Source organism: Rousettus aegyptiacus, unplaced genomic scaffold (genome assembly GCF_014176215.1).
Source record: "Rousettus aegyptiacus isolate mRouAeg1 unplaced genomic scaffold, mRouAeg1.p scaffold_m13_p_1, whole genome shotgun sequence".
Classification (NCBI taxonomy): Eukaryota; Metazoa; Chordata; class Mammalia; order Chiroptera; family Pteropodidae; genus Rousettus; species Rousettus aegyptiacus.
This window is the reverse complement of record NW_023416284.1, coordinates 42939618-42954143: the sequence shown is the minus strand read 5'-3', so window position 1 is coordinate 42954143 and position 14526 is coordinate 42939618. Positions and strand designations below refer to the sequence as shown.

Genomic DNA, 14526 nt, shown 5'->3' with positions numbered 1-14526 from the left:
AACGGCATGGTATTGGCAGAAAAACAGACACGCGGACCAGTGGAACAGAAATGGGAGTCCAGAAGTAAACCCATGCTTATACAGGCAAATAATTTTCAACAAAAGAGCCAAAAATATACAGTGGAAAAAGGAAAGCTTCTTCAATAAATGGTGCTGGGAAAACTGGAAAGCCACCTGCAAAAGAATGAAACTAGACTGTTGTCTATTACCACACACCAAAATTAACTCAAAATGGATTAAGGATCTAAATATAAGACCTGAAACAATAAAATGCATAGAAGAAAACATAGGAACTAAACTCAAGGACCTCAGACTTAAAGAGGATTTTATGAATTTGACCTCAACGGCAAGGGAAGTAAAAGCAAAAATAAATGAATGGAACTACATCAAACTAAAAAGCTCTGCACAGCAAAAGAAACCGTCGACAAGGTAAAGAGACAACCATCTGAATAGGGAAATATATTTGCAAGCAACGCCTTCGATAAGGGCCTAATATCCAAAATAAACAAAGAACTCATACAACACAACAACAATAGAAAAACAAATGATCCAATCAAAAAATGGGCATAGGACCTGAGCAGACACTTCTCCCAAGAAGATACACAAACAGCCAACAAACACGAAAAAATGCTCAACCTCGCTATTAGGGAAATGCAAATCAAAACCACAGTGAGATACCCTCTCACATCTGTTAGAATAGTGTTATCAACAGGACAAGTAATAACAAATGTTGGAGAGAATACAGAAAAAAAGGAACCCTCCTACACTGCTGGTGGGACTGCAAATTGGTACAGCCACTATGGAAAACAGTATGGAGGTTTCTCAAAAAACTAAGAATTGATCTACCAAATGATTGAGCAATCCCTCTAATGGGTATTTACCCCAAAGACTTGAAAACCCATATCTGAAAAAAATATTTGCACACTGATGTTCATAGCAGCATTATTCACAGGACATGGAAGCAACCGAAGTGTACTATAACTGATGACTGGCTAAAGAAGCTATTGTACATATATACAATAGAATATTACTCCGCCATAAGAAGAGACGAAATACTGCCATTTGCGACTATGTGAACAGATTTCGAGATAATCATGCTAAGTGAAATAAGCCAGACAGAAAAAGTTGAAAGCCACATGATATCACTTCATGTGAGATATAAACCTAAAAGCAACAAACAAACAGGATAAACAAGCAGAGACTTATGGACAATAGATTAGTGGTTACCAGAGGATAGTGGTGGGGGGTGCAGGGCGGGGGAGAGGTTAGATGAGGTAAAAGGGGTTAAATATGTGGTGACAGAAAAAAATCTAACTATGGGCCGTGAACACACAATGCATTGTATATATATGCCTTATACTTGAATTGTACAGCTGAAACTTACTGGATTTTGTTAACCAATGTCACCATTAAAGGAAAAAAAAAAAAAAAAAAAAAAGACCTGTCACCTGGAACAGGGATTCTACTTTGGGTAAGAGAGGAGACAGAGTTGGGCTGCATCTCTGGAACAGCATACATGACAAAGTGACTTTGTAGAAATGCCTTGCAAACCATAAAATACATTGCAAACATTAGTGTTATAGTTTCTGTTTTTCCAATGCTTAAAAGTCTAGAAGCAATATTATAATAACCATAATCCTAATTCTCATTTATTTGACAGTCTACCATGAACTAGATACTGTGCCCACCTCTTTTCACAGGTCCACTCACTTAAACGTTCTCAATAACCCTAGAGAGTTGAAACTATTTTCATCTCCATTTTAAAGATGAGAATAATATTCAAGTCACACAAGGTCTCAAATGGGATTCAAACTCAGGTCTGTTGGCTCCCAAGCCCACTATGACACATTCATGGATTAAATGTTCTAAGATGAATAAGATGCCAGTGGGCTCAAGATATCCAGCCAAATGCTTATAATCTTGCTCTCGGATTCTGAGAGTTCTGCCTTTATTTTCTCCATAGGTATCATGACATCTCAGTATCACAAGGCACATGGCAGTGCTTTGCTATTTAAGATTTCTTGAAAATCATCTTCCTTTCCTTCATTCCAAGTTAACCATGTCAAGCTTACTTTATCCACCTCAGAAAGATCCAGGGCTCAGCTGACCTTGTTAAGATCTGAAATTATAGTCTTGAGTGTAAGGATTTTAAACCTAACCCAAAGAACCTAGCCAGGGCATCCAAACAAAATACAATACCCTCCTCCCCCTCAAAAACAAATCTCTTTTCTTTCTGAAATCAAATAAGCATTTTATAGTAAAGGAAAAAAAAAAGACATCAAGAAATAGTAGCTGATTTTACTTTAATATCCCGAAACATTTGTATGAATGGGGCTATGTTGCAAAACAAGGCAGAAATCTGTAGACAAGTACGTCTCACTCTGAAGAAATAACTGATTGGACAGAAGGCACCAGAAGTTGCATTTTGCTAGATTACATGTAAACAATAAATTGAGGGGCTGCAGGAGAAGGGGGGGAGATTCACCAAGGAGAAAGGAACTTGCACTGTCATTTCACTGGCACATCCTAGGGAGGAAAAATGGTCTCATTAGCTGATGTGCAACCTCTATCTTACATCGTAGTGTAAACAGAACTTGGTGCTGAGATAAAAACCCTCAGTGGCAGTGCAAAAGTGCACGAAAAGGGACTGACATTACCATAAGCCCCTTTCTCACATGGCTTCTATGGGCATCTCAATTGCCAGTGGTTTGCAAATGTACCATCCATCAACAACTGATTAGTGGAAAAACCGAATGCTAAAAAGTCTGGGTGAATACACATTGTTTTTGTCCATGCTCTTCAATCAGATGACCCGGAGGGTCCTGGGGTAGAGAGACGTACTGTATCTGGCCTGTCTTCTTAGGTAATAACAGTTGGTGCAGTGCGTCCCGTCCTTTCCTGGAGTTGGGAGACCTTCAGAGCAATAGAAATAAGTGGGGCCAACATGACCTGAAGGAGACACAAAGAGAAGAACCTTTTCCATCACTTTCTCTAGACACAGATCTATAGCTCCAGCCCTAACTTGGCCTTTGAGTTACCAACCCATATGTCTGACTTCTCACTCAGATATCCCAAAGGCTCCTCAAAAATCTACCAATCTTAAAAAAAAAAAAAAAAAAAAAGACATGTTCTTTCCCCCAAAAGCATCTTCTATTCAGTGAATTGACACCATGGTCTATCACATAAAGCAACTGAACGACAAAGAGTCATTCTTCACACTTTCCTCTCCCAACACCCCTTGTCCAATCTATCAGCAAGCTCAAGTTACTTTTATCTCTTAAAAATCTCTCAATGGCACCCATTTCTCCCCATACCAGTGTCATATATCTTGTTAAACCAATATTCTCTGTTTTACCTGGAACAATGGTACTTCCTCATCCACTTCTGTATCCTCTAATTTGTTTCCACACTGTACCTAAAGAGATCTTTTCAAAACGCAACTCCACCCTCCCATCTACCTCTCAGTTAAAAAAAAAAGTGTTCTTGCTTAAATAAATAAATATATTTAATATTAAAAAAAGAAAACCACTTATCTAGCTGAACGGCTCATTTTACAGATGAGGAAACTGATACCCAAAGAGGTGATCTGGCCACATGACTCAAGGGCGCAGCCAAGAGTGGTACATTTTCTGCTGCCCTTTGTTGCTTTCTCTCATCAACGTCCACCAATTGGGAGACCAATTCCGCATGTTGACCACACCACGTGCCATTTCCCCACGGATCTCCAACAGTCCCAACACAGTGCTGAAGCTGTGGCCCAGCAGCTCGGGAGGAAGGAAAGGCATCTCTCCTGGGCCCTGTGGGCACCCTGCATCCTTCAGTGCCCTCCCATCTCCTAAGGGCTATTGTCCAGAAGAAACTTATCTTTCATTCATTCTCTGTATTTACCATGCACCAGGTATTAAGACAAAGAAACACAACTCCTTCCTTTTTTCCTCTTTATTATTATTATTAAAAATTACATCATTGCCTTTGGCATAAATTTTAGGGATATCTGCAACACAACAGGGGTCTGGCAACGATTGAAGCTGGAGCCTGGCCACTGGAAAAATCGTAGTGCAGTATCCTCTCACGTCCCTCTTTTTGTATTAAAAACAACTATACAAGTGCCATTCTTTCTCAAAACCTAATCCTATGTGCCAGGCTCAGTTTTCAGAATTCCGCATCCACTGTCTCCTTTAATCCCTATAACAACTCTGTGAAGTAGACAACACTCTGCCACTTCACGGACAAAAAGAAAAAAAAAATTAAGACTCAGAAATGACTTACCCAGGGACAGACAGCTAAGGGGCAAAAACTGAATTAAAAGCAAGATCTAATTCCAAAACGTATGCTCAAAACCACTGCGCCAGGGATTTCCAAGTGAGTTTCACAGGATTTCAATTAGGTGTTAGAAGGCTTTGTGGAAAATTAAGCGTGGCAAACACTATTTAAATAGGTGTCTTTACTGCAAGTCTTCTCAGTCTTTAAAGTGTGGTGTGCGTTGTGAACTGCCAACATGAAGCTAATGGCCTCGACACTTCCTAAACATTTTTGGCTATGGAGCTCTGATTGGGGAGCATCTGTCAGGACAGGGAATGCACATGGGGAAACTCTCCCCTGTGTGTCACTGCCTCCCTTGGTTCCTCCATTTGGGTGTCTGTCCTCTAAGTTCTCCGTCCTGCCCCCAGCTCCCTCCTTACTCTGACATACTTCTGGAGGCTCTTTAGGTGGGGTTAGGAACCCAAACCACCAGGCCGCAAGTCTGCAGAGTTTTCCATAAAGACGTTTCTTGCTGGGTCATGAAACTATCTCTTCCTCTCCATCAAATCTAGGACCAGGTGTGCTCTGCCAAGGCAGGCAATCAGACCAAGGAAAGAGGCAAAAATGCTCAGTGACAAACCAGAACACTAGTTGAGGGGCTCATTTAAGGTTTAGTTATCCTGAATCTGCCACTTACCAGGCATGTGAACCTATTAACTGTTATTTAATATTTCTGTGCCTTAGTTTCCTTATCTGTGGTAGGGATAATAATAGAGTCTCTCTCAGCTGAGAATGAAATGAGTATTTCCATGTAATGGGTTTAGAACAGAGCTTGGCAAATGAAAAATGCTCAGATAATTGTTAGCTATTACTGTTGTTATGACGTACTGAAGGAGATGTGCAGGCAAGTGAGCACACCTGTTTGGTCATTTGAGAAATGGGCTGTGGAAACACAGGCCTGATGGAACCACCATCATTCCTTCCAAAGAATTAGTCGAGACACAGGGCTTGGGCATTACCTGGGGGTCCTGGTAGATCTTGGCGACGTCCTTCTCATAGCTGTCAATGTACAGTCGAATGGTGGCCCCCGCACTTCCAGTGCCACTCAGTCGAAAGATGATGCGAGAACCATCTGCAAAAATGAGCCGAAAGCCCTGGAAAAGATAAGCAGAGATTTTTTTCCCCCATATGCTTGTAGATTGAAGGCTGGCAAATTACAAGAGGTCCACTGGAGATCTAATTTCATCTATACATGATCAATTAAGGGATTAGATCCTTGATAAATGGCAGCAGCTGAGCCCCATGAGCCTGCCCTTGGTCAACCTGTCACCGCATTCAGGCAATGGGGGTTGTGCTCTTGGGGGAGAAGTATTTACAAGGTCAGGCAGGAGACCTGATCCCAGAAAGGCTGATGACAAGAGGCCCGCCCTCCCCTCACTGCTTCCCTATGATTTATGAACTAACCATTCCCCTTTGGAGCCACTAGATGCAGAAACAAATAAGCAACTAGATGCAGAAATTCAATCCCTAGATGAGAAGGAAAATATGGACAGAATGGGCTGAAACCAGAGCAGATTTCAGGCAGAGGAGAGGAAGAACTCTTTGCAAAACATTGAAAGAGAACCACCAACAGAGTGCCACACATGGCAGACACTGGCTATTCCTGATCTAGTGAGCAGGATCCAGTGGCCACCAATAACTGAGGACCCAAAGTCTAGCCCCTCTACCTGCTGCCCTCTCCTTCCCTACCCTGGCTGCATCTCTCATCCCCAATAATCTTGCTTCAGAGGAAAACGTTGGGGACTCCTGGGTGTAGATATTCTGTAGATGAGGTAAGAAGGCTGTGCAAGACCCTTCAGTCTTTATGAGTCTATCAATTCCTCTGAGCTTTGCATAAAGCCAAAGGCTGACCAGAGGGAACTACACTACACCACCCGCTATGCATCACCAAACCCCACCCAGGGTTTGCCTTTCAGCAGTGGAGACAGCAGATGAAGCACACAGGGGACATTCTTGAGTTAGTTAGTCATCTGGAAGATACAGTTAGTTTCATTCACCGTGTTCTGCTTTCTACAAACACACGGATGTTGGTCTCCTCCCACAGCCTCACTTTAAAGCTTCTAAATTCTTTGCACTTGATTGCAGATGCTAGATATCCTCCAGAAGATTTCCCCTCCTACCTGGTGTTCCATCTAAATGCCCTGACTTCATTAACGAATGTGGAGCTGCTGACTTTTTCCTCGAAGAAGAGAGCGGAGCCTTTGCTTACGCTGACACCCCTCCCCCCATCCTAGCAGTTGCTGGATGCAGTGCGGGGTCGAAGGTTACTTTTCCTAAACATCTGATCTCTCCCTGAAGGCTTTACTACAAAAAACGTCTGCTCTGTTCTGCTCTGCCATCCCCTGAAACTCATGCTCCCATTTTCTATACCTCCAACCCTCCTCCACCCCAGGTCTCTCTTTTTCTAATTATCGCAGACATAACTTACAGTCATCCGTACTGGACCCAAAGTTCTCACAGATAGTGAAAAGGCATAAAGAGGAAAAGCCACAGTGCTAGAATGTTGAGGAAGAAAGACTTCAGGCACAGAGGGTTGTTGTGGCCATGCTCCACTCACTACCTGCTCTCCAGAGATGAATTTTAAATAAACCCTGCAGTCCCTTTCCTCCACCTATCAGACACCTGAGAAAGACCGTAGCAGAATCCGCAACTTCCTCTTCATTATCCTTGTTTCTAAATTATTAGAGATGAGTCCATTCTGTGATAACAACAACATAACCAGAGGAGAAAGAACCCTAGGCTCTGGGTCTGTGAGAAGCCTGGAGAAGGGCTGACCCAGCCTGCAGCCTTGGTCCCTGGCACCCAGTGAGGGAAACCCTAATAGCTCCATCCAGACATGGTCCAGGTTCTCAACTGTGATGTCTTGCTACTCATTGCTATGTCGGGGTTGGCTAAAAGTCATGTGCTGCAGGTAACAGTGATTCTGTGAATGGCTTATCTATTTTTTGATTCTTCAGAAATTAGAATACATCAGTCTATAATAATGACACTCTCATGTTAGCTTTCTGCTATAATCTCTTGAGAGAAAAGAGGAGAGTTAATACCTAAGAAAGAAAAGAGGGGAGTTAATACCTAACGCAGAAGTTCTCCACTTCTTTTAGATTCTAGGGCTCCTTTCTGCACAAACACTCAACACGACATCTTGCATATGATTCTGGAAGGTGTAAAAATCCCTCTGGAGTCTAGGCTAAGAATCTCAGAATGAGGGCATAAAGGAATGCAAAGAATCAGGGCAGAAAACATTTTCCCAGTGAATACATGTGTAAGTCATGTGTGACTCAGTAGAAAATCAGATGAGAATAGCGACCCTAGAAAAACAGGGCAGCAAAGGAGAAATGACCAAGGGACCTTTTTCTGTTTTCCCTTGCGATTTCAGAGGTGAGGTCCTGAGGCCTCTCTCCTACATACACATAAATCTGTTCCTACCTGATTTCTTGCAATGCTTCCGTCCACTGGATCACTGTATTCAAAATTATCGACCTTCTCCACGATGTAAACTTTGTCACCCACTGAGAACTGCTTCCCCACAAAAGAGCGATCAGATATCAGGGCCTCCAAGTCTTTCATCATTTTGTTTGCGCCCTCGGCTTCCACCTCTTCATAATCGTACCTGGAAGAAGTCATGAAGTTGAGGCCCACGGGCTGACACCAATGTATAACAGCACTTTCTTCATCATTTGTTTGGCCCTTCCCCAACTTAAGAAGCTGGTGAAAAGATGAGTTTGTTAATCCCTGGGGATGGAGCAGGCCAGAGATGAAAGGAAGGCTATGGAGGGTTTCAGCGAATGGTTTAGGAGCTTCTGAATAAGCACAAAACTCTCATTTTGGCTTTTCTACAGAGTAAAGTTCTAAGAAGCTTCAAAGGCTTTTGAGAGATATTATCTAACACTTAACCATCACATCCTGAGGAGACAGAATTAAAAGCAATGTTATCTCTAGAGAATCCTGCATAAAGCAACACATGACTCAGGCAACTTCTCTTTCAAACTCCTAGAGCTTCTTGGGGATCTGGGCTGGCATGACTCCCAGTCTGGGACCTGCCTGAGGCTGCCGGGATTTTGGCTACGGAGAGTTCCAGTCTCCACAGGAGCTTCCTAAAGTAAGGCCAAGTTTTTACTGACCAGTCAAAGAAGCCAAACACTAACTCTTTATATTCGAAACACTTCTGTCCTTTCAATGAGAGGGGATTCTGGTCCAAAGTGCTTTGGGTGCACCGTGACAGAGGAGACCCAGTGTTGACGCAAAAGGACCAAGGCAAAAAGTGCATCACAAATGAAATTCTATGACTACTATTTTTCCTCCAAGAATTATTCTTGACTTCTTTCTTATGAGGTTAAAAACTCTTACAGGTGGTTTTTCTTGACCTGTAACACACCCTCTTGAGAGAGTTATTTCGTAAAGGCTCAAGATAGCAGACGCTATATTTATTTGCAATAGTGAAACAAATATGATCTGTGCAAGATGACACCTCTGAGACATGAGAAATACTGGGGAATTAAGGCCAGCCTATTCTGGCTCCAGGATTCTATGAATCAAGGACAGCAGTCCCCTTAATCTTTAAGTTAGTTCTTTCCCCCAGTTAAAATGAAAAACAGCAAGAAATTACAACCAGGTGTTTGTGCTTTACATCTGTGACCTGTGGATGTTCGGGGGGAAATGTTCTATAAATCCTAGGCACAGAGGGGTATAATGGAAAGAATCTGGGCTCTGGAATCAGACAGAACAAGCTACATATGAATCTAGCCTCTACTGGTTACTAACTGGGTGACTGAGGAAGTTGCTTCATCTCTCAGAATCTCAGCTGCCTTATTAATAACTATTTTGAGGCTGACATGAAACGATGTACAAAAGTGCCCAGCACTTTTGTTAAATAACACAGGGTACAATGGAGTCTTAACTAACAAGAAATGTAGGTTCTAAAGATTTTATCTGTGACATTTATTGCAATACTTGTTTAGCAGTTATTTGAAATTAATAAAAAATATGTTAAAACCGTTTTCAGATGGAGACTTTTAACTACTTCAAAAGTGATCCTTTCTCTGAACAACTCTTCCTAACATTATTCCATTCTGGCCACTATTCCCTTGTTAACTCATTCATGTATCTATTCAAAGCACACTTACAGCATCAACTGTGAGTTAAGTGGTGATACCACGGAACACAAAAACCGACATGATCCTGCTTTCTTTTCTTTCTTCTTTTCTTTCCTCTTTTTTTCTTTTCCTTCCTTCCTTCCCTCCCTCCCTCCCTCCCTCCCTCCCTCCCTCCCTCCCTCCCTTCCTTCCTTCCTTCCTTCCTTCTTTCCTTCCTTCCTTTTTTTTGTGATCCTGCTTTCATGATACTCTAGGCTCTAGAGAGTTCATGACTACCAACCGTTCTGAATTACTAGGTTTTTCTGGTTCTTGGAGAGCAGAGATTCTTGCCTTAGTTCCCAGGGCTACTGTGTGGTTATTAACCACATGGCAGTTATTATTTATACCTTTTACAAAAGAATAACTTGAAGGAGGAAGAGAACAATGAATTTATCCAAAGTCAATGAAAGAATTCTGATGAAAGAGGCCAAGTTGCTTAAGGCTGAATTCTTTCTTGACTATCTAGAGATCATGGACTATCAAATCTGGGATGTACTTTTTAAATTCTTTAGTCTAACTCAGCTATTTTATAGAAAAGGCAAATGAGGTCCAGAGAAATTTCAACTATATATCTTTTACAGATAAACAATGTACCGAATACCTTATTTCTCATACTTCTTTCCATAATTAGAATAGTGAGGTCCAGGAGAAATTGTTAGACTTTTACACTTATTGAGGGAAAGGCAAATTGAAATTAATGAAAAGCACCACTAGTAAAAAGAAAAAAAAAGTGAATGCTTTCTAAAAATAGAAATATGCATGGGGAAGAAGAATTGCTAAGTAGTCTAAGTATTTTATTCAGTGCTGAATCCCCAGGGCCTGGCAGAAAGTAGGTACATAGTCAATATTTGTTGAATCAATGAATATAGTACTGACAACTATGCAGCCTTTGGGGACCTATTTTAATGAATCAGAAATGTTGATTTGGACTAAGCATAACCATTTCCACAATTTTAGAAAAAAAGCTTCCATACTTTTAGTACCCCAGAGTTTATAAAACACTTTCAGGCTCGAATTTCCTTTAATGACTGGACTGTTTTCCCATGTCTACAAATGAGAAAACTGAGTACAAGATTAGGTTAAATAACTTCCCAATCTATTAAGGAGCAGAAATAAAATTTTAATCTATTTTTCTGAAACTAAATCCACTGCAATTATCATGTCCACCTGATAGATACATTTAAAAGGCTTACAGAACATTTATTCTTTTGAATACGTTAACTAAATTTTGTAAGCCTCATTCTTTATGGCTAATATAAAAGTTGACTTCATCTTGACCCTGACTGAATCATTTTAAAATCCCCAATTAGTAGAGGCTGCTGGATGAACTCGAGTTTTCTTATCACTTAAGACAGGAAAGAATTTGTAGGTAAGAGAATTCTCTTTGCCCACTTCCCTACCTTACCTCGTACCCCAGCCAGGCTGTGGCTTACCTGGTGAAGAAATTCCGGCCATACTTTTGCCAGTGATCTTTGAGAATGTCTTCGACGCTCTGTTTGCGGGTGGCTAGAATGGAGAGCCAAGCAAGGACAGCCCAGAGTCCGTCCTTCTCACGAATGTGGTCAGAACCTGGTGCAGGGTGAGCAAGCACCTATGAGAGATGTGGTTTCCCCAAAATATTTGGAAATAAACTCAACAGTAAACATGTAGACTCAATCAAAGAAGACATAAATCTTTACTGAGGAACTTGAGTACACGGAAGGAACCACATATTGAATAAAACATAATATGGAAAAGAAGTGATGCTTTCCAAAGTACTCTGTAAATTTAAAGCAAATGCCAATAAAAATATCAGTGAAATAATTTGGTGCAGCTTGATATATCAACTATAAGGTATTAATGTGAGTTAAAAAACAAAATAAGTCTTAAATAAACAACAGAGACTATGACCATTACAAATTTTCAGTAATTAAAATAATCTGATAGTTTAATGGAACAAAATGAAGCACCTATAGAGACCTAAACCTGAGACTTGAATATATAATAAAGGTGTCACTTCAAGGCTGTAGGAAAAGAACACATTACTTTTTAAATAGTATTTGAATAACTAGCTAAATGGCTGGGAAAAAAAATCAATTTTTTCCCTATAAAATACCAAAAAGAATTCCAGATGAATGACATATTCGAATGTAAAAATTGGAAACTTTTAAATACTAGAAAAAATACAAAATCTTGGAGATAACAAATACATGTAAATTCATAATTCATAAAGGAAAAAAAATCAATGTATTTGTCTACTTAAAAATGAGCATTTCTATCAGCAAAACTACTATAGGTAAAATTAAAAGGTCACTTGCGAACTTTAAAACAACATTTGCTACATAAAGTAGATGTTTAATACCCTCAGTACAGAAAAAATTCTTATATATTAATAAGATAAAAGCAAAACCTCAATAGAAAAACAGGTCAAAAATAAAAATAGGCAATTCACTAAAGAATAAATACAGGTTCTCAATTAATACACTAAAAAGCTGGCAGTGTTTTTAAGAAAACGAATTAAAGTTAAAACCACAATAAAAAAAATTGCTTGACCAATGGCCACAGCTTTAAAATGAGACACTTAGCATGAGTGGAAGTATCAGGGAAATGGGATTCCAACATGCCAGTGCTAGTGGGGTACAGTCCTTCCGGAGAGCAACCTGGCAAAAAGTGTCAAAGCCTTAAAAATGGACCTACTTGTGGATCTAGAAACTCCAATTCTGAGACATCTTTCTTTAATCAACATGAATTTGGTTCGATAAGGTATGGCATATCTGTCTCCTGCTAAGGTCCTTGCTAAAATCTTTACCCAAAATAACAAATTGAGTCCTTTGGATGTACTTTATATGCATGGAGACCCTTTGCCAAGAACCTGATGTGAAAAAGAACTCTCGTTTTGGGGCATTAGCTTCCTTATCCTAAAAAAAAAAAAAAAAGAAAAAAAGCAGACAATGTTGAGCTCTACTTTCTGATTTTAAATAGGACTCAGTACAATCCATCTCCAATAGTGCTTTGTATACTATAATGCCTTGAATTTTTTATGTGCCGGTCTGTCCTTCTTGACTCCCCACTGGATCTTATTCTTAGAAATGTCATTGTATCTAGCGCAATGCTGGCTATACTGTAGACATGAAGTAGGTTTTTTCCTTCCTTCCTTCTTCATCCTGTTAGACCCAGCTCAAATAGCTTCTCCTCTGTGCGACTAGCACTCAGCTTCCCTTAAAAGTTATGAGCTTTCTCTTCTCCTACAGCGACCTGCTCAAAACATCTAGTGCAGTGCAATCCTCCTTGAGCCTTGATCATCTATTTATGAGCCCTTTACTCCACCAACCACGTATTTCTTGGAGGTATCTCTTATTTATCCTTGTAACTAAGTTTGCTGATTAACATAGCATATGAAATATGGTAACTAATTGTGAACAAGTGTATGAAGAAATTAATCAATTTATTGATCTGCTTTTGTCTCTTTTTGGTTCATAAAAACTCACAACTTTTTCCTTCAAAAGATTGTCTCTTCAATAAGTTATCACTTGAGAAAAAACAGTTCTCAAAACCGGATGCTGAAAAAACTAGAGATATATTAGGTACAACTTTTAGTGCTTTTATAACTTTATATATTTTGGAAATGTTTGCTAATTTTATTATCTATGGACTTTAATTTGCCTTTACTGGTATTTCAAGAAACAAAATGTTAGCTCTCTGACTCTTACAGCTTTTGCAAATGATGTATTTTGGCAATAATTCACCCTAAGAAGAAAGATCCTGGCAGCTTCCCCAATATACTGAGAATTCATCACAGAAGTATACAAATTGGAATTATTTGTCTGTGCTCTCCTGGGGTTTTTTTCTTCCTTCCTTCCTTTTTCTTTTTTCTTTTCTTTTCTTTTCTTTTCTTTTCTTTTCTTTTCTTTTCTTTTCTTTTCTTTTCTTTTCTTTCCTTCTCTCTCTCTCTCTCTCTCTCTCTCTCTCTCTCTCTCTCTCTCTCTCTCTCTCTCTCTCTCTCCCCCCCCTCCCCCCCTTTCTTTCTTAATGCTAGACTGAGAGCAAAGGGAGTGGTGTTCCTTTGTGCTTTTCCTGCTCTAAATAAAGTATTTGGTTTTCTTTTATGTAGAAATGAAAACTACATCTAAAGATCTTACCCAACTCTGATCAGGTTACTTGGAGATAACTAAATCACATACCTAATATTATATACAAAATATCTGCCTTAAATAACACGAATACTCCATTCCATTTGTAGGATCCCCAGTCTCTCTGAAAATTCTGATTAATCTCACTAATTATCTTAGATATATCAAAACTCTAGCTCTAACTACTACTTAGGGAATCTGGGTAAATTTCATTTTCATTAGGGTTCTGATGAATGATGACAACTTCCTAGTGAAGAAAAGGCAATGTATATATGTGTTTCTAAAACTATTGTTGTTTTTGAAATTCTGGCAGTAGTGGTTCGGTGGAAAATATTTTATACTTAAGGAGTCAGAAAACATGAATCTGAGACTCCATAAGCTGTTTAAATTGAGACAAGTCACTTAACTTTTCTGAGCATCGGTTCCTTTGACTGTAAAATAGGGATAAAACCACCTTTCTCACATAATTGTAAGACTTTACTGTGATAGAGAGTGGAAATATTTTATAAACTGTTAAATATTATATAAATTTAAGATATAATTATGAATAGGAAATCATAAAACACTTTTAGGAAAAATTAATGTTTTCCACTATCTTATGGCTTTCAAAAATAATGTTCTTTAACTGTACATAGTGGGGAAGAAAATGAAAGGACATAACCCAATATGCTCTTTTCTGTGGGCAGTGGGATTACAATGTTTTTCTCTTCTTCTTCATCTAATTTTCCTATTATGTGAATTACTGATACCATTTTTTTTTTCATTAAAAAAATGAAAGAAGCAAAGCTCACTTAATTGTGAGAAAAGGGAAAAACACTGTCATCACAAAAGTGGTGGCGAGTTTTGCATAGGTCTCTTCATACTTGGCTCAGCTCAGGACCAACTGAGTACGTGGGAATTCTGCCCTTTCAGCATCTTCAAACACCTGTCACTTTACTTCAGCCTCATCAGCACCTTGTGATAAGTATAAACTCAGCTCAGTC

The 14526-nt window shown here is 39.5% G+C and overlaps 1 protein-coding gene across 2 annotated transcripts in view; it reads right to left on the bottom strand.

The window, feature by feature from the left end:
• Window positions 1-2286: 2286 nt before the first annotated feature.
• Window positions 2287-14526, bottom strand: part of PGM1 (phosphoglucomutase 1) — a 53296-nt gene continuing 41056 nt past the window's right edge. For both annotated transcript variants that reach the window (XM_016140399.2, XM_016140400.2), the window contains exons 8-11: window positions 10868-11003; window positions 7729-7912; window positions 5262-5396; window positions 2287-2949 (exon numbers count right to left, since the gene is read on the bottom strand). In XM_016140399.2, the coding sequence (XP_015995885.1) occupies window positions 2860-2949; window positions 5262-5396; window positions 7729-7912; window positions 10868-11003 (545 nt within the window). In that variant the 3' untranslated portion in view covers window positions 2287-2859. The remainder of the gene's footprint in view (window positions 2950-5261; window positions 5397-7728; window positions 7913-10867; window positions 11004-14526) is intronic.